The 24,951-nt window shown below is 42.6% G+C and overlaps 1 protein-coding gene across 1 annotated transcript in view; it reads right to left on the reverse strand.

Annotated features, from left to right (window-relative positions):
- limk2 (LIM domain kinase 2) overlaps positions 1-23,249 on the reverse strand; it is a 26,910-nt gene extending 3,661 nt beyond the window's left edge. The window contains exons 1-14 of the mRNA XM_065951746.1: positions 22,788-23,249; positions 22,551-22,647; positions 13,959-14,094; positions 7,944-8,053; positions 6,330-6,515; positions 6,013-6,118; positions 4,733-4,947; positions 4,455-4,641; positions 3,206-3,292; positions 2,874-3,005; positions 2,344-2,400; positions 1,451-1,516; positions 372-546; positions 213-268 (exon numbers count right to left, since the gene is read on the reverse strand). Of these exons, the coding sequence (XP_065807818.1) occupies positions 213-268; positions 372-546; positions 1,451-1,516; positions 2,344-2,400; positions 2,874-3,005; positions 3,206-3,292; positions 4,455-4,641; positions 4,733-4,947; positions 6,013-6,118; positions 6,330-6,515; positions 7,944-8,053; positions 13,959-14,094; positions 22,551-22,647; positions 22,788-22,803 (1,626 nt within the window). The 5' untranslated portion in view covers positions 22,804-23,249. The remainder of the gene's footprint in view (positions 1-212; positions 269-371; positions 547-1,450; positions 1,517-2,343; positions 2,401-2,873; positions 3,006-3,205; positions 3,293-4,454; positions 4,642-4,732; positions 4,948-6,012; positions 6,119-6,329; positions 6,516-7,943; positions 8,054-13,958; positions 14,095-22,550; positions 22,648-22,787) is intronic.
- Between the last annotated feature and the right edge of the window lie 1,702 nt (positions 23,250-24,951).

Consider the following 24,951-nt stretch of genomic DNA (forward strand, 5'->3'; position numbering starts at 1 on the left):
GGCTGTCCGGGCGATGTAAACAAAGTGAAGATAGGACTCTGAAAACTCTGAAAACATCACAGACAGTGGGACTCGGGTGTTACACCCATTGTAGACAGTCATGACTCACAGAGCTATTTTCAGAGGAGATACTTGATTTCTACATTTAAGTGTGAAAAATCACAAATAAAGACTTTAAAGAAATCAATGCTGTAAAGTCGGCTCGCTCTCACCTCACAAAGAACAATCCCAAAGGAGAAAATGTCCACCTTCTCGTCATAGCGTTTCCCTAAAGTGAGACAGGAGAATGATTGAATTGATGCACTTATTGGTCAAAAAGAAGTTCATCCTCAGCTCATGGAGTTGGAGAGGATTCCTTGTTAGCAGCTCACCATTCAGCATCTCTGGAGCCATCCAGTACGGGTTTCCCACCACGGTGTAGCGCTTCTTTCTGTCGATGCGTCTGAGCACCCTCTTCTTGTTGGACGGTTTTTCTGGTGGAGGCTTCACTTTGTCCTCCACGATGAGTCGGGACAGGCCGAAGTCGGCAACGACCACTGTGTTGTCCTGTTCAAAGAGACGTTTTAAACTTTAAAAAGAGAAAGATGACTTTTTATAAGTTTACATTTCTGTAAAACTAAGCGTTAAAATTATTTTTAAGTTTCCAGCTAAGAAGAAAGAATCAAGAGTATAATAAAAAGCTCTTGGAGGCTCTACTTCAATCTGCTTAAATATTTAAAGGAGCAATCAGTGAGCTGTGTAGAGAGTGAGATGATAAAGGTATCTTACTATCTGATCATTAAGGAAACATGCTATGTTGAAGTGCTGGCTTCTCTAACAACAATGCAGCAGCCAGTATGTCCTCCTTCTAACTTTAGATTCTGCTCCTGAATGCTCTGGATCTGTTTGGACCAGAGAAGGTAGGTGCTTTTAAGACACACCCCACACGGCCGTTTTGGACACCCCTCAGTTTGCCAGATATGAGAGCAGTTATCAGGTCAACAGGTGTTGCAGCGATGGAAGCGGGTCAAGAGAAGTGGTTCAGATAGAAGTGATTGTACCCGACATAAAAAGCCTCTGCATGTTTCTAATAAGCTCCACGAGCAGAAACGTGCTCAAACTAGGATCAATATTGGAGATGCTTTTGAAAAATGGAGAGAGGTTAGAACACAGAAAGGTTTACAGACCCATGCAGAGCTGGATAAACTCTAGGGAGGAGGGTGCTGGGGGAAGACAGCTCTCTTTATTGTGTTGACTTTGGACTGCAGTACCCATTCTAACCACTAGGTGTCAGAGTTACATATTGCTCCTTTAAACACCGTCTTCTTGGTCGATCACAGGGTGGAAGCTTCTTTAACTCACAGTTGTATGCATGCTGACTTTGACTTATTCATTACAGAGAGACAAATTGTTCCCACCTCTTTAATTGTTGTTGTTTAAACTTTATGATGTGCGATATTCTGTCACCTACCAGTTTGACCAGGCAGTTGTGAGAGTTGAGGTCTCTGTGTATGATGCTCATTGAGTGAAGGTAGGCCTGAAACGAAGAGGAAAGTCACAGAGGGTTAAAATTAAACATGTACAAAGAACAAGAAAAATGACTTTTTAAATTGTTTTATTCTTCATTCTTCAGACTTCATTCTGCCTTTGAATTCAGAGAGGTCCTCTTAAGATTTATTAATAAGTAGATACTTTATTGATCATGTGGGCCATGTGGTGGGTGAGATATCTACGAGTAAGGCAGAAACACAATGTGTGTGAGTATGGGAGGGGGTCCTCACTGAGCGCTCCTACTTCTTATTAGGGAACACATTTCTTGTGTTGATTTTACACTGCTGATCCCTTACATGTGTTTAAGGACTGGGTGTGTTTGTAATAATAGGTTTAAGAGTACACAAAGTGCTTTGACGGACAAAAGCAAAGGCAGGAAGTCATAAAAAAGGACAGAGAACCCATCAACAGTCAGACCGAACGGAGAGCAGGAGCAGTAAGATAAAAGAAAAAAGGAAATAACAAAATGCAAAGACAAAAGATCAACAAGAGAATAAAAGGAATAACAGGGAGAAAGAGACACGAGAGGCGAGCATCGACAGGAAGGTCGAGTAATAAAGAGGAAGAAAACAAAAGCAATAAAATACGATAAAAGCAGAAACATGAAGAAAGAAAAAGAGACATAAAACATGTGACATCACATAAAAGCGAGTCGGTAAAAGTGACTCTGATTGTGCTGTGCTGTCCTCTGTGCCCACAAGGGGTCTCAGTGTTTGTGTCACACAGTCTGCATGTACACACGTTCAGACAGCTGAATAAAGGAGGCCCGAGGATTTGACTACTGGAAATGTCTTTGCATGAGGTCCAACTCACCATGCCAGAAGCGATGCTCTTCGCAAAGCTCACTCTTTGCTCCCATGGAAACGGGTCCTGTTAGTGCAGAGAAAAGAATGAAAAGAAGCTCCTTCAGAGGCTGCAACACGAGGAAATACTTCAAGGCTTTGGCATCAAGGGTAGAGACTGGAAACTGTTTACATCGGTAACGCAGAACAGAATAAAAACCTTTTAAGGATTCAATTCAAATTCAGACGTATACTTTAAACATAATGAGAGGCAAAGAAACACTCTCCTCACTGGGTCGTCTGTGGAGCTGACCTTCTCCACATAAACACTCAGCAGTGGGAGGAGGGGTGCACAGTCTTTTAAATTCACCTGGAAACACTTTTCTACATCACGGCCAGTGGACATGCCAGCGAGCCCACTACACAGCCCTCTACCAGAGTTTACTTCAGGTCAGCGCCCTCCCACCCCGCTCACTGCTCTCTGCAGACGCTGAAGAGCTTTTCTGTGCTCTCTTTGTAAGCAGCCGAGAGGAGAGAGAGAGAGAGAGAGTTTAAACTCACTGTGTCTCTGATGAAATCCTTCAGGGTGCCTCCCTCGATGAACTCGGTGATCAGATTCAGCCTCTTGTCCTTGTACAGCACGCCGATGAACCTCAGGACGTGTGGATGGTCGAGGCACCGCATCACTTTGACCTGAATGAGCGGCAGGAACAGACGAAGAGTTAAAAGGGAAATCTTGCAACACACTCAGACTAATCTTTTCCGAGAAGAACGAGGCAGGAAACTCAAAATAGAAAATAAAAGGTACAAAGAGGACGTTGTGGGAAAATGTGGCAAGCGTTTCGTTTGAGTATTAGAAAAGGAGAGAGAGTTTTCTTCTTCAGATTACAAACCTCCTTCAGGAAAGTCTTCTGTGTCTCCTCATCACAGCGGATCAGCTGCTTCATCACCATCACCTCTCCTGTGGCTTTATGAGTCACCTGTTGGGAGGAGCAAAAGATACTGATACACAGATACTACAAATCCAAGAATGCACTGCAACCAATCAAACTTGCATTCACCAGCTCCCCTCCCTGCCGCTGTGTCACTGAGACATACTGAGCTCTAAGCATGTGTTCATGGTCGAAGTATTTTCCCATTATTTTTTATTTAGGAAAAGCATTCTTCACACATTAGAAAAAAATAAAATAAAAGCAAAATAATTGCAAGACTCCTCCCTCAAACTTTCAAACATTGGCGCACTTTCTTTGCGGGGAGGAAGAGGGGGAGTACGATGCTCGCAGTATATTTAACAATTTAGCTCTTCCAAAGATTTTTTCATATTCAAGTAACATGACATTAAAAGGCTTTATATGTGATTTTTTGATCCAGCAGATGTCGCCCTTGAGCACCAGCATGAAACCAAAACAACTTGCGCTGCATTGTTGTGTTAGCATGCTAATGCTAGTGATCTTTATTATGCTGGTATCTTCACACTGCATGTAAATTTACCTGAAATGAGCGTGATCTAGAAACACAGTTAAGCAGTGAGTACAGTATGTTATTCTTCTTTTCTCTAGTCCCTCAATTAAACAACTTTTATACACGAGGGGAGGAGTCAGCCGGCTGTCCGGGCGATGTAAACAAAGTGAAGATAGGACTCTGAAAACATCACAGACAGTGGGACTCGGGTGTTACACCCATTGTAGACAGTCATGACTCACAGAGTTATTTTCAGAGGATATACTGGATTTATATTATATTTAAGTGTGAAAAATCACAAATAAAGTCTTGAATTAAATTGAAATTATTCATTAAAGAACACAGGAAGCTTTCACCTTGGAGGGGTAGAGAAAGAAAATAAGAAAATTAAATACAGAGCAAGTTAACGGATAAAAGAAAATGACAAAAATGAGGAAATAACACCCATGTACTCCAATAAGTCAAATCAAATTTGACATTTTCACTACATTTATAACATTCAAATACATTTTTCTGAGGTTTTATATTTATTTACAGACTTTTTATTTAATTTTCAATTTGATTGCTCGTCTATTTTGTCCCCCTCTGGGACTGGATTTTACATCTCATTTGCACGAGGATCAAAAGAGGGAACACATGAGCAGTAGTCGTAAAGCACCTGATTGGCAGCTGCAGTCTCACCTTGATCGCCTGTCCGAAGAAGCCTTTTCCTAAGATCTCCCCGTGGATGAGGTCGCACGGGCGGAAAATGCGATGAGAGCAGCTGTTGGAGGATCTTAAAGACTCAGAGCGCCCGATGTCTCGTGAGATCAGAGGCATCTCTTTGGGAGAGTTCGGCCCCGGTGACTTACAGATGCTGTTACTACGCCTGAGTGCAGAGAGGAAAACGGTGGATTTAAAAATGATAAGACGTACAATCACTGTCACACGGTCTGCTGTTTGGTGTTTGTGGCTGCTACCTCAAAGACCGCCTCTTCAGCATGCCTTCCTCGACCACGTCGGTTCTCTCCAGGACCGCGTCAGACGGCGAGGACAGACGCATGCGGGAGGTGGCGGGAACTCCCAGGCAGCTTCTCGGGGATCCCAGCCTGAGGCGATCCAAGCGCTGCCTGATGGGGTCATACTCGATCAGCAGCTGCAGCGTGTGGCTGGTGCGGTGAATAAGATCGTCCACCTGAACAAAGAGAAGAGAGAAGAGCTCGTTCTTTGAACACGTTGAACACACACACACAGCGTCCATTCAGTGTGTGTGTGTGTGTGTGTGTGTGTGTGTGTGTGTGTGTGTGTGTGTGTATCTTTGACAGCCTGCTCCTGCAGTGCGTGTTGTGTGAGTCAAACAAAACAACAAACAGGAGCATACGTTTAGAGAGTGTATCTTCAGCGTTAGGACAGAACACAGCGCTCTGTAACTTTGACTACAGCATGTTCTGACTGTGAGTCATACGAGTCTTAATTGTTGTCGTGTTAAAGAGTATGATTATATTGTTCTGCCTCCCTGTGTGCTTATGTTTTGTTGTGTTTCTCTTTCTTTTGTGCTGAGCTGCAGGTGCCCGCTGATGATTTCAACGGTAGAGGATTTGTGCAAGTTTTTTTTTGTAATACATTTTTTGGGCGATTTCACCTCCGTTAGATTGGACAGTTGAAGAGAGACATTAGGCATATCATCTTATACTTCAATCACATGCACTTAGTACAGTTTGTTTTATTCATATTTTGATGTATATTCCTGCAGCTACATTGTGTGTAAGAGAGCATATGTAACAACCAAATTTCCCCCAGGGGATTAATAAAGTATTACTGAAGCAGGACTCGACTTTAAGCGTGGGGTGTGAAGGGGATGTAAAAGCAACTTGAGAGATGGAACATAATATTGAAATGAAATATGGAGGAAACAGGACACGGAAATGAAACAATAGAAGAAAAAAAGCAGTGAACGATGACAGAGCTGGTATGAATACAGCAGGGTGAGGTTAGTGGGAATGAACCTTTAAGTGCGGTCATACCACATACCGTCCTCTCCCAACTAAAGAATGAAATAATGATGGAGGAATGTGAGGAATGTCAAAAATCACATGTGCACTCGCTGGATAATGAGGACATAACTTCACAGGTTACACTCAAGGAATGCACTCACACTTCACCGCGACATTAATGAGCTTGATTGGAAAAAATGTCACGTCACATATCAATCAATCGACGAGTGTTAGACGTGTGTGTGTGTGAGAGATGTAAAACCCACCTCCTCCTCCATAAGTGTCCCGACAGGAAGGCCATTGATCTCCAGGATCCTGTCGCCCACATGGATGGCATTCCTCACCTCCGGACTAATAAGCATCCCTCTGACCCTGCAACAGCACCAACACTTGAATGTGAGTATTAACACTGTACGAGTTCTGCACTGATTTAAAGTCTGCAGGCTGTGGAGAAAACTGGGTCAAACTCATAATTGATAATCATCTTTTCCAGTGCTCCACTTTTTAAAGAAGCTTAAATCAGCGTTACATAAAGCATAGTTCATCAGGTTCACACATCAGAGTCCATCAGGTCCCAACTTACTCTTTGACTAGAACACTGGCCGAGCCGTTGACGTCCCTGAGCACTGAGACGGAGAGGCCTCTCTTTCCGTTGGCCGCAGAGGGCATCGAGATGAGGGTGACTGTGTGAGGCAGGGAGTCGAGGACCGAGTCGTGCGAGCGTTTTTCCAACATGGGCGTGAGGACCACCTGCTTGTAGCACTTCCCACTGCACACAAAAAGAACAGGGGCGATATTCACTGCCTGCGCTTTTTATGAAAATCATCGACTCAAGAAATAGAAAAAAATTGTAATTTCTTGTTTTAAATGACCAAAAATTGAAAGCAAACTTCTGAACACTGCATAAAATCAACTGTTGTTTAGGTGTAATCTGATCCCATTCCATCACAGTTATATTCTGCTGATGAAGTAACAGGAACAACTTGGGGTTAAGTGTCTTGCCCAAGGACACATCAGACATGTGGCTGGGGATTGAACCCCCGACCATCCGGTTGAGATACACCCAACTCTACCACTGAGCCACAGCCGCCCACTTGTATTTGACTAGATTAGTGTGGAACTATTGTCACGTTTTTGTATCGTGACAATCCTCCTGAACACATTGAAGTCAAATACAGGATTAGTGTCAGTGGTCGACGGTTGTCGTCGTTCATCTCTCGTGCTTGAATACTTTTCTTTAAAATTATTTGATGTCTTGAGATTTCACTCAATCTGGCTCTTTGAAGCTCTTACCCCTGACGGGTATCCCACATCACAACCAAACTCAAACTGAACAAAAACACAGCCTCAAACAAACAAAAGCAGGATTACAGAGAAATTAATAAAAAGCAAACTGAAGACAAAAAGAATTCACACATTATAATCCTGATCATGAACAATAACGCCTACAATAACTCGCGTTCCATTGAATATAAGACTAGGCCTCATGTCCACCGAGCGTTTGTACGGGGCAGAAAAGTGCTGCCCGTCCGTCCTGTCTCCATGACAACAGTCTGTGGACAACGGCTGCTGTATGACCGACACTGCTCTGTTACGTTTTACTGCATGTTTTTGATTTGAGATCGTTTATTTCTAATCTAATCTGAAGGATGTGGGTACAAGATGAAGATACGAGCTGCAAGTGGCAAAACTACTAACACTGTACATTTGGAAAAGAGCGCCGGTGACGTCAACAGCGCCGTTCTCAAAAGTTGAAAGATTTTCATCTTGAGCTCTCAGGGCAGCTGCACACAAAAAAACATTTTTATCTGGGTGGCCGCCTTCTCCTTATCATTGAAGACAATTGAAAAAAAGAGGCTGGCGCTCAGAAAAAAAACGCTATGGGGCCAAAGGAGAAGTAAAGATACCTGCGTGCATTAACATCCATATAACAAAAGCTTCTGTGACAAGCACAAACTGGAAATACAGATTGTAAAGGAGAAGTTGTTTTATGACTTCTCTTATTTCACAGGTTAGTGAAGAACTTCAAAGCTTTACTTCCACCTGTATACCTGCTCACATACTGAGACAGGTGTCTAAAGGAGAATAACCCCAAACATGCATACAGTAAGATCTGCCAGCTGCGTGTGTTCACAACTCCAGAGCCAAACATAGAAAAAAAACAAAAAACAGAAATAATCCTGTGCAGGTGTCTTACCAGTAGAGTTTGGATCGCTCCACCAAGGCGTAGGTATCCCTGTCTTCGATCACCACCTTGCAGCTCAGACACACGAAGCACTCGGGGTGATACTTGTGTTCTTCGGCCACCTGGAACCACAAACAAAAAAGAAAGAGGCTGATGGTAAGACTCGCAGCATGGAGGAGAGATGTGCTGACGGTCCAGCTTCCTCTGCTCGTCAGAGATGAGTGTGTCGCGCTGCCTCTCTGCTCTCTGCCCTCCTACTCTCGCTGTGACACGCTCTTAACACCTGCTTTACTCTCAGGGCTGTCTGGAATCTGCGATGATGTCACCTCCCTCTGCAGGTCTGAGCCGCTCGTCGTCTCGCTGACGTTCTCGCTTTGAACCACCAGCTCACCGTCTGTCATGTGCTTTCTCTGCCTGACTGATTTCACTTTCTGAAGATTGTCTTTCACTCCCCCAGTTCATTTCGCTTTGTTTTGTTTTTTTACTTCTCATGCAAGGTGAGATCATGTGCCCACCTCTCTCCCCCCAAGCAGGTAATGAAATCTACCTGAGCACAAAAATAAAGTTGATTGGACTTGATGCGGGAAAAATACTCTGGGGTCTGGCAGGAGGAACTCTGGGTGAGGTCGGAGTGAAAGATTTGTGTGTTTGCGGTGACACATACAGCTCCTCCTGGAAGAGTTTTTCAGGACTTTTCTGCAAGTCTAAGATCCATATAATTAGTTCATCTTGTGTCACTTTTATGTTGGACTACAGATGGAAATGAGCAACTTGTTAAATCTGGTGAATCCATCTTTACATTTTCTTTGTATAAATGATCAATGCCCCTGATGGATAAATTGAATAACATGCAGCACATACTGAAGGTCGTCCACGAGGACTGTAGCCTCTGCACACGGGGAGCTCAACCAGAACACCATCATTCCTTTTATTTTCAGTTAAAGGTATTTGAAGTCATATATTTTTGTTTATGGTGTACAGCTTTTGCAGGTAGTCCATAAAGTAGGAACATACTTCTTCTCTAAATGTTTCTAAAGATCAAATTCTTTAAGAAAAAAAAAAGTAATAAATCTGACGTCTGCTCCTGTCACAGCTCTGTGAGAATTTTGCTCCAATTATTTCAGCTGGAATGAATGAAATGACTGGATTGCTGATCTACCTGCGGGCTGCAGGCGCTCTCTGCCTGTGCATGGAGAGAGTCGTCTGCAGAGCAAGATTCACAAGAAGGGCAGAAAAGAGGCGCTTTGATATTGTGAGCGCTTGTAACCACTGTACTGTGGTAACCCTTACTCCTGCAGCCGTCTGCTCCAGTCATCTGATCAGGGGCCTTTTAGAAATTCCCTCATACATATTTTAAATCCAGATGTGATGTTTCAGTCTTCCCCGACAACATCAGGTCTGCAGAATCTGTAGTTTTCCTTTACACGACTGCTAAAAACTATTTTTTATACAGCTCAGCATGTTTATAAATTCTGTCTGTTTGTGTGTTTTACCCGTGTTTGTGTTTAAGTTATTATTATAAGAAAAGCGTCTTGTCTCTGTGACATCATCTACTCTATGACCGACATTGCTCCATTACTTTTTACTGCATGTTTTTTTTTTTTTTTTGATTGTTTATTTCCTGATCAGACGCGGAGCACAAAGAGGATGTGGGTACAAGACCCGTAGGCGGCAAATAATACGGGGAATATCAAACATTTGGAAAAGAGCGTCGGTGAAGTCAACAGCGCCTTTCTGAAAAAGATTAAACATTTTCAACTTGAGCGCTTGGAGCGTCTGCACAGAGACGGCTCCCGCTTTCTGCTGCGAACGCTCTCTACTCATCAGAAACGATTGAAAAAAAGATGCTGGCGCTCAGAAAAAACGCTAGGTGGACACAGTGCCTAAGGAGGGAGGAGCTCACCAAAGCCAGCCGCCTCTGTTTCACTTTTCATAAATACACATCTTACTGTAATCCAGTCTCAATGTTGAGTTTTCTGATATTTAACGTCTAAAGTTTGAAGCAGTATCTTTCCCACAGCTCCGAGGCAGTGAGTCAATGTTTGGAAAAGGCTCCCCTTCTGTTACGGAGATATAAACGTGATGTAATCCACATCATTGTGACATCTCAGGATGTCTGTCTGTAACGCTCAGCCTTTGAGCCGAGAGCGGAGCCACCACCTCCATCAAACACAGTCATCACCTGCCTCAGGCGTTCACAGCAACACTGAGCTTTACTCTGCAAAACAACATGAGAGCAGAGCGTCATGATGCCAGAATCTTAATCTTTAATATGATTCCAGTCAACATCAAACCATATCCATATCTGTTTGGATACCATGGCAACAGAAATAGACGTCCCAGACTCCCAATATTGGGTCATTTCTTGTTTTAATGACCTAAAATTGCAGACTTACTTTGTCTAAATTACCCAAAAACATTGACAACATCTCACGGCAGCTTTGTACTAAAATATGACTGAATATCAGTTTTTGTTTTTTTAAAGTTTGGGTACTTCTCGATACTATCGATAATTAAAATAACAGAAGGCATGGCGAGTGTATAGCTAGAGCACATTGAAGCAAAAAGGCGATTCAAAGTGCGTCACACAAGACATAATAGAGAGCGAGAGAAATAAGCTCTGTGCACACAAGAATCCGGGGCTGTGAAGCCGCTGACCACATAGTCTTACTGTCCCGACGGAAAACAGATTCACCTGCTTTTTTTTGTTTGTTTTTTTTACATTCCACTCCAGAACGTCTTCCAGAAGATTTAGGCTCATGGTTTGTTGAGTCTTTGTCGAGTCACAGGCTGGCTCAGACTTCCAGATACCCCCCTGCAGGGGCACCTTACACAGCCCGACCTAGCTGAGATTGTATCGTTTAAAAACATGCAGTTTCCAAAAGGAAGGACATTTTGAAAATGTTGAGCGTTACTTTGGAGAGGTACAAGACGACACAGTGATGTTACATAAAATTCTGACAAAAACAGCGCCTTCTAACACAACAACCATCTTCAGTCAATCAACAAACCAACAAATAAATTCAAAGCAGGACAAAAACAGCAGTGTCCTGGACTTGAATGCCTAACAAGCTGCAGCAGCTCTGCATGACCCTCCTCTGCTGATGGCCCACAATGATTCTCTTTTCTGACCGAGGGGCCATACTGGCTCTGCCAAAAACACTTGGCTCGGCCGGGCCGATGAAGCGGGATGCCAATACTAAATAGAAGAGTTCATTGTGTTTGTTGCTTGGTGGCAAAAAGAAAAACTTCAGTCTGGCTCCATGTTACTCAAGTGACCTCGATTGTGACCAGTGAGAGCCGCTGCCACTCTGAATTTCATGTTCCAACCTGCGGACACTGAACCGGAGCTGAGTGACGTTTGGGTTGAAATCAAGTTACATAAGATTCAGTAGAGCCAGATGTGACTTTTGTGGTCATTTGCTGCAAGGGGGCTCCATATCGATGTGTAGTTAAAGCAAAATGATTCAACTTTTGCTGAACCGCGGTCAAAAAATTGGCGGGTACAGCAAATGGTAAAAGCTGAATCATGACATAATATTAACACAAGCAGAAACAAGACAGTTACATAACAATGTCTAGCTAAAGTTGACCAACTTTAAAGGCTTTACATGTGATTATTCACACTTAAATCTAATAGAAATCAAGTATATCCTCTGAATGTTTCTAGATCACGCTCATTTCAGGTAAATTTACATGCAGTGTGAAGATATGAGCATAATAAAGATCGCTAGCATTAGAATGCTAACACAACAATGCAGTGCGAGTTGCTTTGGTTTCATGCTGGAGCTCAAGGGCGACATCTGTTGTGATCAAAAAAAAAATCACATAAAGCCTTTAACTGATGAGACATTAGTCATCACAGATCAAGCTCGGCTTAAGACAAAACCCCTGGCAGAACTGAACTGAGCAAAGTCGTATTTTATAACTCAAACTTAAAATTACAACGGGGAAGAATGAGTTATTTCTCCTTCAAAAGTTATTTCTTTAACAACAGCCGTGTGTAAAAGCCCGAGTACAGACGACGATCTGAGTGGTAGACTGTGGGTAATATCTCGACCGCCTCCTCGCCACAGAGGACTGAACATGATGGGCTCCAAACCGCCTCATGTTCCAGCGTTTTCCACCTCAACCCTGTGTGTATTTGGGGAAGTGAACTGTGGAGAACTTGTGTACAGAGAGGGAACATAATGGGGCCTCGAGGGGGAGTTCACAGCTGAGGTCTGTAGAGCCCCATGTGCTGCGTTCAACAGCCTCCAATGTAAAGTATCACTCATCTGTAAATGCAATAATGCCCTCCCCTCCAGATTGGTATTAATCTGGAGCAGTGGGGAGAAGCTGGAACACGGAGAGCTCTGACACGCTCTGCAGGCTCTCTGGTATTATTTAAGTAGAGGAGGAAATTGTTGGCAATTGTTGTTATAGGATCATGGCGAGGCAGACTTTAAAGTTTGGCAATCACATGTAGCAGCAGTGGTCTAATAGTCTGAACTCCATGTCCGGCTTTACTAGACAGACACGCATTCACAATCCTGAAAAGTTCAAGTTGACCTATCGTGCTGATCCCCACCTATAGTGTTACAATGCTGCACTTAATTAAAAGTATGCAATTCAACTTCCAAGTGTCAGATCGTGATGTAAACGTGTGTTGGAGTAATCACAGGCTATGTCTGCAGAGGGCGCTAAACGGCGTGTTTCACGAGCCGGCTTCAAGCCTCTACGATGACAGGTGGACTCGTTTTCGTTGGCTGTTCTACCAGCACACGGGCAGCCCTCTCCCGGCAGCCCTACAGTGATCTGCCCCCCCCCCCGAAGGCTTCCAAAGAGCTGGCCAATCAAAAGAAAGTGGGCATGAGGGGAGGGGGGCCTTAAAGAGACAGTACATGAAACCAAGTGCTTCATGCAGAGGCTGAAATGAGGGTATTTATGGACACTAGTCTCAGATAAATAAGGGGTTTCCCAAGAAAGGTGTTAATGTGGATAAAATAGGATCTTTAAGTGTGTAAACTGGGCGCCAAACTCACAAGATATCTTTAATGAGGACTGGGGCAAAATGTGGTAAATTGTGTCAAATGAAGAGTTTTTACATTTCACCAAAAATGAAAATGTTTGCCTGTACTCGGCAAAAGTCCTCGCCCAGAAATATTTTACGTTATATTTTGAACTTAATGAAATTCTTTTGCATTTTAGGAAATATTTTTTGTGCTTTGTGAAATACCTTTGTGTTTGATTAAATATTTCTACGTTTAGCGAAATGCTTTAGCAGTTGACCTTCAGGGCCACCGTACTTTGCTGATCTTGCCCTGTTCATTCGTCCCTGTATTTGTGCTTCTACGATTTATTTTTGGGGCTTTTGCTTTATAGGACAGGGGATACAGTAGGTGATCAGGAGAGAGAGTGGCAAAGGAGTCGCAGGCCGGACTTGAACCTGGGCCGCCCGCTTGGAGACCTAAGTACAAAGGGCGCACCCTAACCAACAGGCCATTTTGTGTTTTGTGATACATCTTGTCCTGTATTTGAATTGTGTGTCACTCAAAATGAATGTTTTAGATGTCAGTAGGTGATTTTAAAAAGGCAGTTTCAGCAGCGATGTGAATCGTCCTGTTCAACACCTACCAAGCAGAAAGGTTGACAAGCATACAAAATAAACCATATGGGGCGTTGGTGGCGCAGTGGTTGGTGCGTGCGCTCCAGACGGAATCAACACGCCTTCTACGGGGAGATTGCAAAAAAAAAAAACTGATCCCACACTTCCCCTAATGCAACTCGACAGCTTCTTTGTCCCTCCCTGCTAACTGCCAATGTCTTTCACATGCCACACCCACAGCGTGTAACCGTTTCTACAAACATGCCAAAAAATAAATAATCATGACTAAACACAACTGTGTAGTGAGCAGAACTCTCCTTTAATCTTAAAGTAAAATTAGTTTAAGAGGTTTTGGTTTGGATTGGAATTAGTTTGATAAATTTCTACATTAATCCCTTCGCCTGCGAGTCTCTGGGCATTACTTGCAGCGGCGGACTCACCATGGCAGGTCCAGTCATGAGCAGAGAGCAGCCGTGACACAGCTCTCCAAACTTCTCCCAGTAGTGTTTGCGACAGTACAGCTTGCCATCCTTCTCATAGTACCAGTTTGTCAGGTGATCGCAGCACACAGAACACCTAAGAGGACAAAAGACAAAGTCGAGGTCACGTTTGAACAGAACAAAAAGGAGATGAACTTAATACACAAGAATAAGACCAGAGCGATGGGTGTGGACTTCCTCAAGCGTAAACAATCACCCTCAAGCTGATGTGGCAGACAGTCAAGAGGCCTGGCATGTTATTTCACAGGCCTGTTGATAATCATTCAGGTATGCATCGTGGGTGAACATCGCTTCCACTTCTTTCAGCTAATAACAGGTCAGCTTCGTCTGCCATCTGTCTAGTACAGGTTACTACAAGCACCTTGCATGCAAAGCAAATCTACACTTGAAGAGAGAAATCCTAGATCCTATTAGCCCCCGTGTCCACAGAGCGGTTTTTTTTTCTGAGCGCTCCAGCGTCTTCTTTCAATTCAACTCAGTAGAGAGCGTTTGCTGCAGAAAGCATCCGGCGAGAGAAAAAGCGCAGCGCCCAGCGTCTTTATTTTTATTTTTTTTACAAACTTTCAACTTTCAGAAAGCCGCTGTTGATATCACCAGCGCGGTCTAAAATAAAAAAAACCTGGTAGTAAATAGTAACGGAGCAGAGTCTGTCATAGAGCAGCCGTTGTCAACAGGCTGTTGTCATGGAGACAGGACGGACTTGCAGCGTTTTGTCCTCTCAGCGCACGAAGGCTTCATGCAAACGCTTCCGAGTGCACAGCCAGAGCTTTTCTGACCGGGAAAAAAAAAAACGGCAGGTGGACACGGCCTCAGACATCCAGAATTTTAAACTTCAGCATGACACCAGTAACAATCAAGAAATATCGATATCGATGTTGACAAGACGGCAATCACATTGAATTCCTATGCACTCGATATTGGGTCATTTCTTGTTTTTAATGACCAAAGAATGCAAACTCCTGCACGCTGTCTAAATTATAACAAAATATGGCACCGTGTTCGTGCAGCTAAGACAGTGAGCTCTCCATCTTTGGATTGGAATATGAGTGAACATCTATAGATTTCTTTTAAAGCTTTTGTACAATATCAATACTAAAAATAACAGATTGTACCATTTTAAAACTTCAAAAAGAAATCTCGTCCACCTTACCGGATTATGTATTTAACTTGTTTGAGCGTTATGTAACAGATGTTGAAGAGAACTCAGAGCCACAAAAAAAACTCTGAAAAATTTGACATTTTCAGTTTTGTAAGAGGCAAAGATGTAAAACTTAAAGAAAGCCTGACAACAAACTATAAATCACACTGCTCAACAAAACCCCCTGAGAGCTGAGCGGTTGGAGAGCACAGGAGCTTTAGCTGGGGGCATGTTCCCGATGACAACAACATGTTCTCCTCTCTGAACTAGGTGTAGCCGGGCACAGTAAATACCTGAGATGCGCTGGGTCTTGCAGCATGTTTGCAGACTTAAAGTGACAGACAGTACAATGAGTTGTTTCACTTGTGAGAGAGGACAATCTTGCAAGCTTTCCGCAGATTGGGGATTAAAGTAGCATTTGGCAATAACAATAAGCTGCCAAATACTTTTGCCAAAATCTAGAAACTTAATAGGATCCAGTTTTTTTGGGGGTGAAAACTGAACTATGGCTTACACAACAACCCGCAGAGCCTGTTAAAATAAAAACTCTACAGGGACAAAGTCCTTGGATCACCTGCTTGTTGATTGTGCAGATTTTGTTTGTTTGTCTTCATCATTGTAAACAATAAGAAGGAATCTGTCAGCCCAGTGGTCAAAGGTGCAATCCGTATTTAACTGAAATGTTACAAAAAGACAGAAAATATTAGGACTTTTCCATAAGAATGATCCAACAGACGATCAATCCGAGCTGTCATCTCAGAGGATGTTGAAGAGAACGTCCCTGGCTGCAACTCTGTGACAAAGTGTACAGAGAGAGGAATGCTGAAGTTTCTCACAGACTCAGAAGCACCTGCAGGTTGAGTCAGTGCTCCTTGAACAAGCTGCACTGGTTCGGTGGCGAGCTGCATTTTCTACAGCCAGACCTCGGTCAAGGATGAGCTGCTCTGTCAGGGATTAGGTTTCAAAAAACGTCTGCAGTCTGCAGTCCTGGTCTACTTTTCTGGTTGCTGCAATCAGACTTTACAAATGCTCCAAATGTTACTCCAGCTTCTTAACCTGTCAGTTTTTCCTTTGGGTTTCTAGTCATTTTGAGTGATAATGCAGAATGAGATTTTAACATTGCCGTGATGAAGTGCAGACAAATAAATGTCTTCTGTTGGGAGATTGTTTTGCAAGATAATGCGAGCGTAAACATCTTGACAGGACTAAATTCTCTTGAACCCCAGATTAAAACAAGAAGGTTGATGATGCATTAGGGTTGTAACACCTCCAGAAATGTAATCGTTGATGATTCTAGGAAAGATCTTATGATACGGATACCAGCTCCAACACCATGGAAACCAAATAAGAAGTCCTCTACGCACAATATTTCATCATTTCTTGTTTTTAATAACCAACAATTAAAGCCGATTTTATGCACACTGTCTTTTTTTAAATATATATATTTTTTTGGCTTTTTGTGCCTTTATTCGAGAGATAGGACAGTGGATAGAGTCGGAAATCAGGGAGAGAGAGAGAGAGAGAGAGAGAGGGGAATGACATGCAGGAAAGGAGCCACAGGTTGGATTCGAACCCGGGCCGCCCACTTGGAGGACTACAGCCTCCATACATGGGGCGCACGCACTAACCACTGCGCCAGTGGGGCAGCGGTAGCTCAGTCGGTAAGGACTTGGGTTGGGAACCGGAGGGCCGCCTGTTCAAGTCTGGAACCAAATCTGAAAATTGGTCTGGTAGCTGGAGAGGTGCCAGATTACTTCCTGAACATTGCAGAGGTGCCCCTTGAGCAAGGCAGCAAAATCCTGAATATAAGTCACACCGGTATACGTATGAGGCCCAGATTTGTCTTCTTGTTGCAGCAGCCTTCAGCGGAGCCTCACACATTATGTTGCTGCAGGTAAAGTCCATCCAGGCTTATTATTGACTCTGGCAAAGGCCTCACATACTTCAAAGTTTTCTGGCATTAGTTAAGAGCGAGCCGTCTTACAGAGGGAAGATCACATTTCTGTTTCTAGTGTGGAGGAAAGAGGGGGGGGGGGCAACAGGAAGGCCCTGCTCGTCTTCCGTGTCAAAGAATAATGTGAGGAAACAAACAGTCTGCTCTTCTGAGATGAAAGAAACAAAACATGGAGAACAGACACGAGGTCAGAGTAATAATGACTCGGCTCTGATTCATCACACCGTGATGTGTTGGTGGGAAGCGCAGCTGAAAGTTTGCTGAGGTTACGACTGTGTGAGTAATGGTGGCTGAGCTGCTGGGGGGGACACAGCTGCGGCGAACACCACACCTCTGACCGGCGTGTGGTCGGTATGTGTGTGTGTGTGTGAAGATCGGGATGTAGAGCAGCTATGCAGGAGTGTGCGTGCCTTTTCACAGAATCATCAAATGATGAAAACACTGATTATCATACCATGTACATTCACTTACAGTATTGAATTCCACTCTGCAAGTGATATTAAAAACTGCTCTCTACCACAAAGGAACATCTTGTTTTGTTAAGTAAGAATAAAATGTCTGATCCCTGTGAGCATCATGATAACTCATTATGAAATTCTTTAATCCCGATTTATGCTTACTTTTTTTCTCCTTTCTTTCGGATGCTTTTCCGTTTTGCTAAATACTCTGACTGAACAGTTTACCTTTCCTAATAATAAAACAACAAAACAGTAAACCAACAATAACAGATTCATGTTTAACTGTAAAATGTCTACACTCCTGCACTTGAACTTATAGTATCACTGATTGCACATCTCCCCATGTCAATACTGTCCATTTACTGCTCTGTTTTTGCACATTTACCTTTAATCTTTCATATTTAAGACTAGTAATGCTAAATTAAATCCTGGTTGTATATATTCTCATTCTTAGTTTTGATATTTTTAGTACTTATTTACTTTGTATTTAATATTATATTGTGTTTAAATTTGCTAATATTGTGTGTTTGGACAACCTGCTGCTGTAACGCCACAATTTCCCAGTTTGGGATCAATAAAGTAATTCTATTCTATACACAGTGCTCGCTGGCCCATCAGTCAGTTCAGCCACGAGCCTGATTACCAAAAACTCTTATCCTGTGTGTGACGATAAAGACAAACTATTCAGACCACATCTGTTTTTGAACCAGTCTCTACATGTTTATTTCTGCTGTAAAAAGAAAAAGGGTCTTTTAGAATAGGGTGCGTGTGTGACTTCGGCGGCTTCTGCAGCCAGCCTCAAGTGGACTCTCAGGGAACTGCAGAAAAATGAAAACGCTCCACCTCGTCTGTCCCCGTTCTACACAAAAGCATTCCTAAAAACAGCAGATAAACTCCAATTACTGCCCATTATGTGGTGTGATATGTCAAGATGAAGTGATGTGAGAGTGCCTGTAAAAACTTCCCTCTCTGTGTGCTGGGTGAATGGAGGGGCGGGCGGGCGGGCTCAGGTGGTTCTTTCATGAACAATGCAGCAGTCCTGGCTGCACAAACACTACAAAGAAAACATCACTCGTTTCCTTAAATCTACATTCCTGCTGCAGTGAATTCCTTTGTTAAATTATGGAGTGGAGATAGTTAGAGAGTGACCTTTGACTGTGGCCTTAGCGACCTGTGGAGGGAGGGTTTCACTTCGGCTGTGTGACTGCTTAAAGGAACAGTTATTTCTCACATGGACGGTGCGTCGGGAATTAAATTAGGCATTCTGAAGGGCTGCAGGTCACAGTAATTATCGTCATCCATCAATCACAGCGGTGTTCCATACTTGGCATCAGCGGTTCAATAACTGTATCACTCAGTCAGCATAACGTTTCCTTATTAATATTTTGTTCCACCCCTAATCAACACCGTTATCACACATCCCCTGTAATGTATGAAAAACAGGCTCAACCTCTTTAATAACAAGTATGATGATAACATCGTGAGCTCCATTCACTTCCAGCGAAGTACAAGACTTATGTCTGGAAAAAAAAAACCCCAGAGGAGTCTGCAGTCCATGTCGGAGACGGCGGACTCGCTTCTCTGAATCGCCGTCTAGGAATGCAGAAGGCAGCGGAGTGGAGGGTGCTGTTACCTATAGGCCTCAAAAACACTGCCAGGTTTACTGGAACAAGGGTGACGTCAGCTCTTAAGAATGTTACACAAGGTGGAGGTACACAGAGGGCAGAGTGGCAGCATGTGGACAATGGACAATAGGAGCACAGCAGGGGGGGAGGGGGCACATTGTCAAGGACGTTTTTATTTTTAGCTTCTTTTTTATTTTAAATTCTGAGATTTAGCTCCTAATCACTTGAAATAAGCTCTTAAAAATCTTTGTCATTGTGTTGATAAACTAGTGAGCTGAGATCAGACGGCCGTGTGGAGATTTTTCACACCTTGTGATGAATAAGAGCTTTAATGAACACAAAACATCAAACCTCAGAGCGACAACACAGCTGCCTGGCTTTCCACAAAACACAGCAAGTATTTCATATCTGCCAGTATCAGAGCCTAAAGCTCTGATTTGACGCTCGTAAAAATCAAAGTGTTTCAATACCACAGAAACAAAAACAGAAGTCCTAGGCGTCCAATTGTGGGTTCTTTTCTTTTTTAAATACCAAAAGTTCTAATCAAACTTCTGCACACTGTCTAAATTGCACAAATAAATCTGCAATGTTTTGGTATTGCCAATGTGCAATTTAGACGGCGTCACTTCCTCTGTTCTCTGTTTGGAAACCCGTTTTCACATCTACACTCCTGAAACTATCTGGATCATTTCAGGAGGACTGCTCTGGAGATTCTCCTCACCTGGCTGTTCACATTATGCTCCTCACAGCGGGAGACTATCCCTGTCAGAGGGGAGGGGGGACACAAGTCTCCTGAGGGAAGACGTGATGTACAAAAAAAATAAAATAAAAGACGCAGAAGTAGCGGACAAAGCAACAGAGTCCACTATACAAGAATATTTGCTTTTATATGTGTAGTTCAACTGAATCACAAATGCAGACGTTTCATAACGTGCACAGAGATCGTAGCATCAGACCGGAGTTGCTGTGGAAAAAATACAAGGGGTCCTGCAGGAGAAACTCTGGGTGAAGTCAGAGAGAAAAATTCACACGTACAGCTCCTCCGGCAAATATCAGAGGAGTTTTTCAAGAGTTTTCTGCAGGTGTGAAATTCCTATATGAGACATAAGCGTAACTTTTGCATCTTTTGCATCTTTAATAAGAAGCCAAAAGAACTTGAAAAACGTCAGTATTTGCTGAACCGCCAATTCTCCTCTCTCTTTAGCTTGAGGCAGCTTTGGGTTCAAAGTGTGACTGAAGATCTGTAGTTTTTATTAAACGTCAGTACTTTCCGATAACTAAAGAGATTATATTACTTTAGAGCATGTGGTATCGAAAAGTATCAAAGAATGTTAGAGGTCAAGACGTTTCACACAAAGATGAAGGAGGAGGTGTGATGATGTGAGTGTCAAAGCAGAGGGAGAGGATGAACGGTCAGTAACACAGCTGTTTCTTCACTCTTGCCGTTGAGATGATGACATAAGGAGCTGTGCGTGCATCATGGAGGAGCCAGCCTTTGAAAAGAGTGAAACCCCGGGGTTATGTGAGGACAAAGTGCAGCAGGATACTGGCTTCAAGAAAGCTATTTCAGACATCACAGTCAGCATTTAATTTGTTCTATTTTTAAGGCTTTCTGGGTTTGCCAGAAGTCCCCCCAGAGCCAGACTCCCGTCCCAGAGTCCCAGAACCGAGGCTTTGAGTTTCTCTGAGGAAAAGCTGTGCTCCTCCGATCAGCAACAACATGCACAGACTCAGGACTAATAACATATAACAGGCATATCAAAACGCTGCAACTTTGGAACGCATTTTCTTTTTAATAATAATCAGCTGTGTTCAGCCTTATAATGTGATCGTCCTTCTCCTGTTTAATGTCCTTGACAAAGCTTTTTTCTTCACCAGTATTTCCTTTAACTTTGATTTACAGAGGGCTGAAACTACATCATCATTTGAATCACCAACGCGCCAACAAACATACGTCTAACATACGTCTTCTTCGTGAAGCCCCGTCCCAATACAGAAGCCCATGAACGTATCCTGACGTGCAACTTCCTTCAAAATGTAACGACACATCAAAACAACGCAACTACTAGCCCTCCAATTGGACCCCTGGGTAGCATCATATTTCCTGCATCTGCAACATTTAAAGCATCGCTGGCGTTTTATAAATCCTGCAGAAGGAAGAACGCTACAAGCCAGTATGATCAATCAGCTCCAACGGCAACATATGACTCTTTCCAGAGTAATCAGTTTAGTGATAAAAAAAAATGTTTTTGAGTTTATTAGGATGCAGGAGGGACATGCTGCAAACACAGATATTGTGAATGTAGAATAGCAGACCGAGTTGTGTGACCACCGCACCCTTTATTGTAATTGCACACATTGCATATTTGTCTCATGTTGTGCAGGCCTGCATTAAGGGAGACATCAGTAGGCTGTTTCTTTTTTTCCAGGGGGATTTTTTCATCATGCCCGTCTCTAAACGACACATCCAGCAGTCACAGGATCGCAGATATCCATCTCCCTTTCCGGGGCAGTGACCTGTGACGACCAGAGAGATCCCTCCCTCCAGTGTGACAATCATTAAACCTCAGAGAGGGACGTAGACACACACACAGGGCAAAGTCCTCCGAGAAAGACAGACCATTGTACCCACCAACCTGTCTCCAGTAATAACCAGGAGGAGCGTCCCCGTCCCCCTGTCAGCTGGGACAGTAGCAGGTCCTACATGACGTGTTATGTGCAGAGAGGGTCAAAAACAGTCCCGTGTTTAGGCTACACGACAGAAGCTTCCAAGATTATCTCTACAAGGCCGTTTGGAACTGAGGACGGAGCCAGCATGTTGACCAACAGAGAAACAACAATAGTGCTTATCAATACAAGCTGCCCCCCCCCCCCCCACCCCCCTCCTCTTCTTTGGATGAAAACAAAGCATTCCCTTATCAGCCCCCAGGGGAGGAATCTGTCCTCATTACACTTCACAGAGGAGGTTTGTCGTGATAACAGGATTTTAGAGTTCAATGCGAAACTAGGGAAAGTTAAATGGAGTCCATATCGGTTTCAACATCACGGCAGCTAACAAACAAAAAGTCCTGGAAACGCAATTTTGAGTAATTTCTTGTTTTTTAATAATTAGAAATTGCAGGCAAACTGTGTGAATTGCACACAAACGCAACATTATGATACAGAAAGTGATTTGCTTGCATGTTTTTGAATAGATGAATTCCTGTGTTTAACACACCTGTCTAATGATGTAGGTGTAGCTCCTTAAACATGTTGATACTTTTTGATACTAGGAGCAGAGATAGAATCGTTTTCGACACATTGTATCAGAAAAGTATCTTTTGACAACCTTATAAAATCAGAAAACGGAACACTTACTGGAAGCAGGCGTTGTGCCAGGTGTCCTGGAGGATTTTAATGTGAAAGGAGTCTTGAATTGTTCCGCTACAGCCCACACAGTAACACCCATTTGTACCTGCAGGAGAAGAACTAACTGTTAACCTGAAACGTCCCGAAACCCGGAGAACATTGACCGACTTTACACTGACATGATAAGAAGACATGAAACTTGAAGACTGTCCGTGTTAAGTTACAACCTGAAGGACTCCTCCTCACCTTCTGGTTCCTCCATCTCTCCTCTTGAGCGCGTCGTCGACTTCTTTTAAAAAAAAACCTTCACACACTTTTCATTCTTCAGCGTCGTCTTCTCAGGACTACAAACTCGGAATACGACAGGACGAACCAAAAGAAGAAAAAAAAAGGAAAAAAAACACACAAATCTCTTTAACTCTCCGCAGGAAGAAAAAAGAAAAGAAACCGCAGTCCTCCTCTTGGACCGAGCTGCTTTTTTTTTTTTTGCCGCTGGCAGGCAACCGGGATGAGTGACGTAATGCCGTCAACAAATTCCTCTACGGAGAGCGGAAAGGATCAACTGCAGCACCTGGAAGCAGGGGAAAAAAAAAAACGAGGGTTGGAGCCCCAAACTGTAAGAAAATAACAGTGGCGCCGCCTGCTGTCAGAATGAGAGCACTGCACACTCTTTGTTCTTTTTAGTATTTGGAGATGGAGTGATGTACTGAGAACATCTCGACCTAGAGTGTTATATTACTTTTATACAACAGTTTTAAAAGCAGAAAAATGTGCTAAAAAGCAAAAATCAACAACAGATTCTTTTTTTACTCCACAACTGTTGCCGAGCAACCCGACATTCTTGTAAGCGCCATTTTTGCAGTAATAAATTTGATTATTATTTTTGGATTATGATTTGCTAGAGCATAGCAGATAATATGTTTGTGTTTATCTTGGGAATATTTACTGAGATTATTCCTATTTTATTTTGAAGGTTTGTTGTGATTCTGTAAGACTTCCGTAGTCATGTGAATTAACCTCTACTTTTTTGTTAAAATGAATTAATTTAATCATAAAACCAGTGAAATTAAAGTCTGCTGTGTGATTCAGAGGTTTGAGATTGATGGATAAAGAAAAACTCTGTCAGCTATAAATTTCCATTAAAAGTATTCAAGGAGGAGAGCTACACATTTTGTGAAAAGTCCCAGTATGTTGTACACTCATGGAATGCCTCTTGTCCAATCACATTGCTTGATCAGAACTAATTAACTCAGAATAACAGAATACGACCGAGACCCTGAAATCCCAAAATGTAAAAAAAAAAAAAATGGGTGCACAATATATTTTCTTGTGCGCATTAGTTACATGTCAAGTTGTGTGAACAAGATCATTTTATTGCCAACCAGATATCAAATTTGACTTCTTGGGCTCCACACAAAAAAAAAAAATCAAGCAAAGCATAAAAAAATTAAAAAAACTATACAAACATTATAGGGGTATCAAAAACAGAACTAAAGTGACATATTTACTATCTTTCAGTCAATGTAATGATTGGCTGTATAAAGTTCTATTTCTAATTTAAATTGTTGTATTTTTGGTACCAGTTTTGATACTTTCCTAATTAATATTTTAATAAATTGCTAATTAATAAAGTCATTAGCAATTGTTTACAGTCAGTTTCCCTCTTATCATAAAATATATATATCTTATACAGTTGCAGGAAAAAGTATGTGAACCCTGTGGAATTTTCTAGTTTTCTGATTAAATTGGTCATAAAATGTGTTCTGATCTTCATCCAAGTCTCAACAATAGACAAACACAGTCTGCTTAAACTAATACCACAAAAAACAATTATATGTTTTCATGTTTTTGTTGAACACAACATGTAAACATTCACAGTGCAGGGTGGAAAAAGTATGTGAACCCCTAGGCTAATGACTTCTCCAAGAGCTAATTGGAGTCAGGAGTCAGCCAACCTGCAGTCCAATCAACGAGACGAGATTGGAGGTGTTGGTTAAAGCTGCCCTGCCCTATAAAAAACACACTTCAGTTTTGAGTTTGCTACTCTCAAGAAGCATTGACTGATGTGAACGAAAGAGCTCTCAGAAGACCTACGATTAAGAATTGTTGACTTGCATGAAGCTGGAAAGGGTTACAAAAGACTTTCTAAAAGCTTTGATGTTCATCAGTCCACGTTAAGACAAATTGTCTATAAATAGAGAAAGTTCAGCACTGTTGCTACTCTCCCTAGAAGTTTCCGTCCTGTAAGGATGACTGCAAAAGCACAGCACAGAATGCTCAATGAGGTGAAGAAGAATTCTAGAGTGTCAGCTAAAGACTTACACAAATCTCTGGCACATGCTAACATCTCTGTTGACAAATCTACGATACGTAAAACATTAAACAAGAATGGAGTTCATGGGAGGACACC

Source organism: Labrus bergylta, chromosome 2 (genome assembly GCF_963930695.1).
Source record: "Labrus bergylta chromosome 2, fLabBer1.1, whole genome shotgun sequence".
NCBI lineage: Eukaryota > Metazoa > Chordata > Actinopteri > Labriformes > Labridae > Labrus > Labrus bergylta.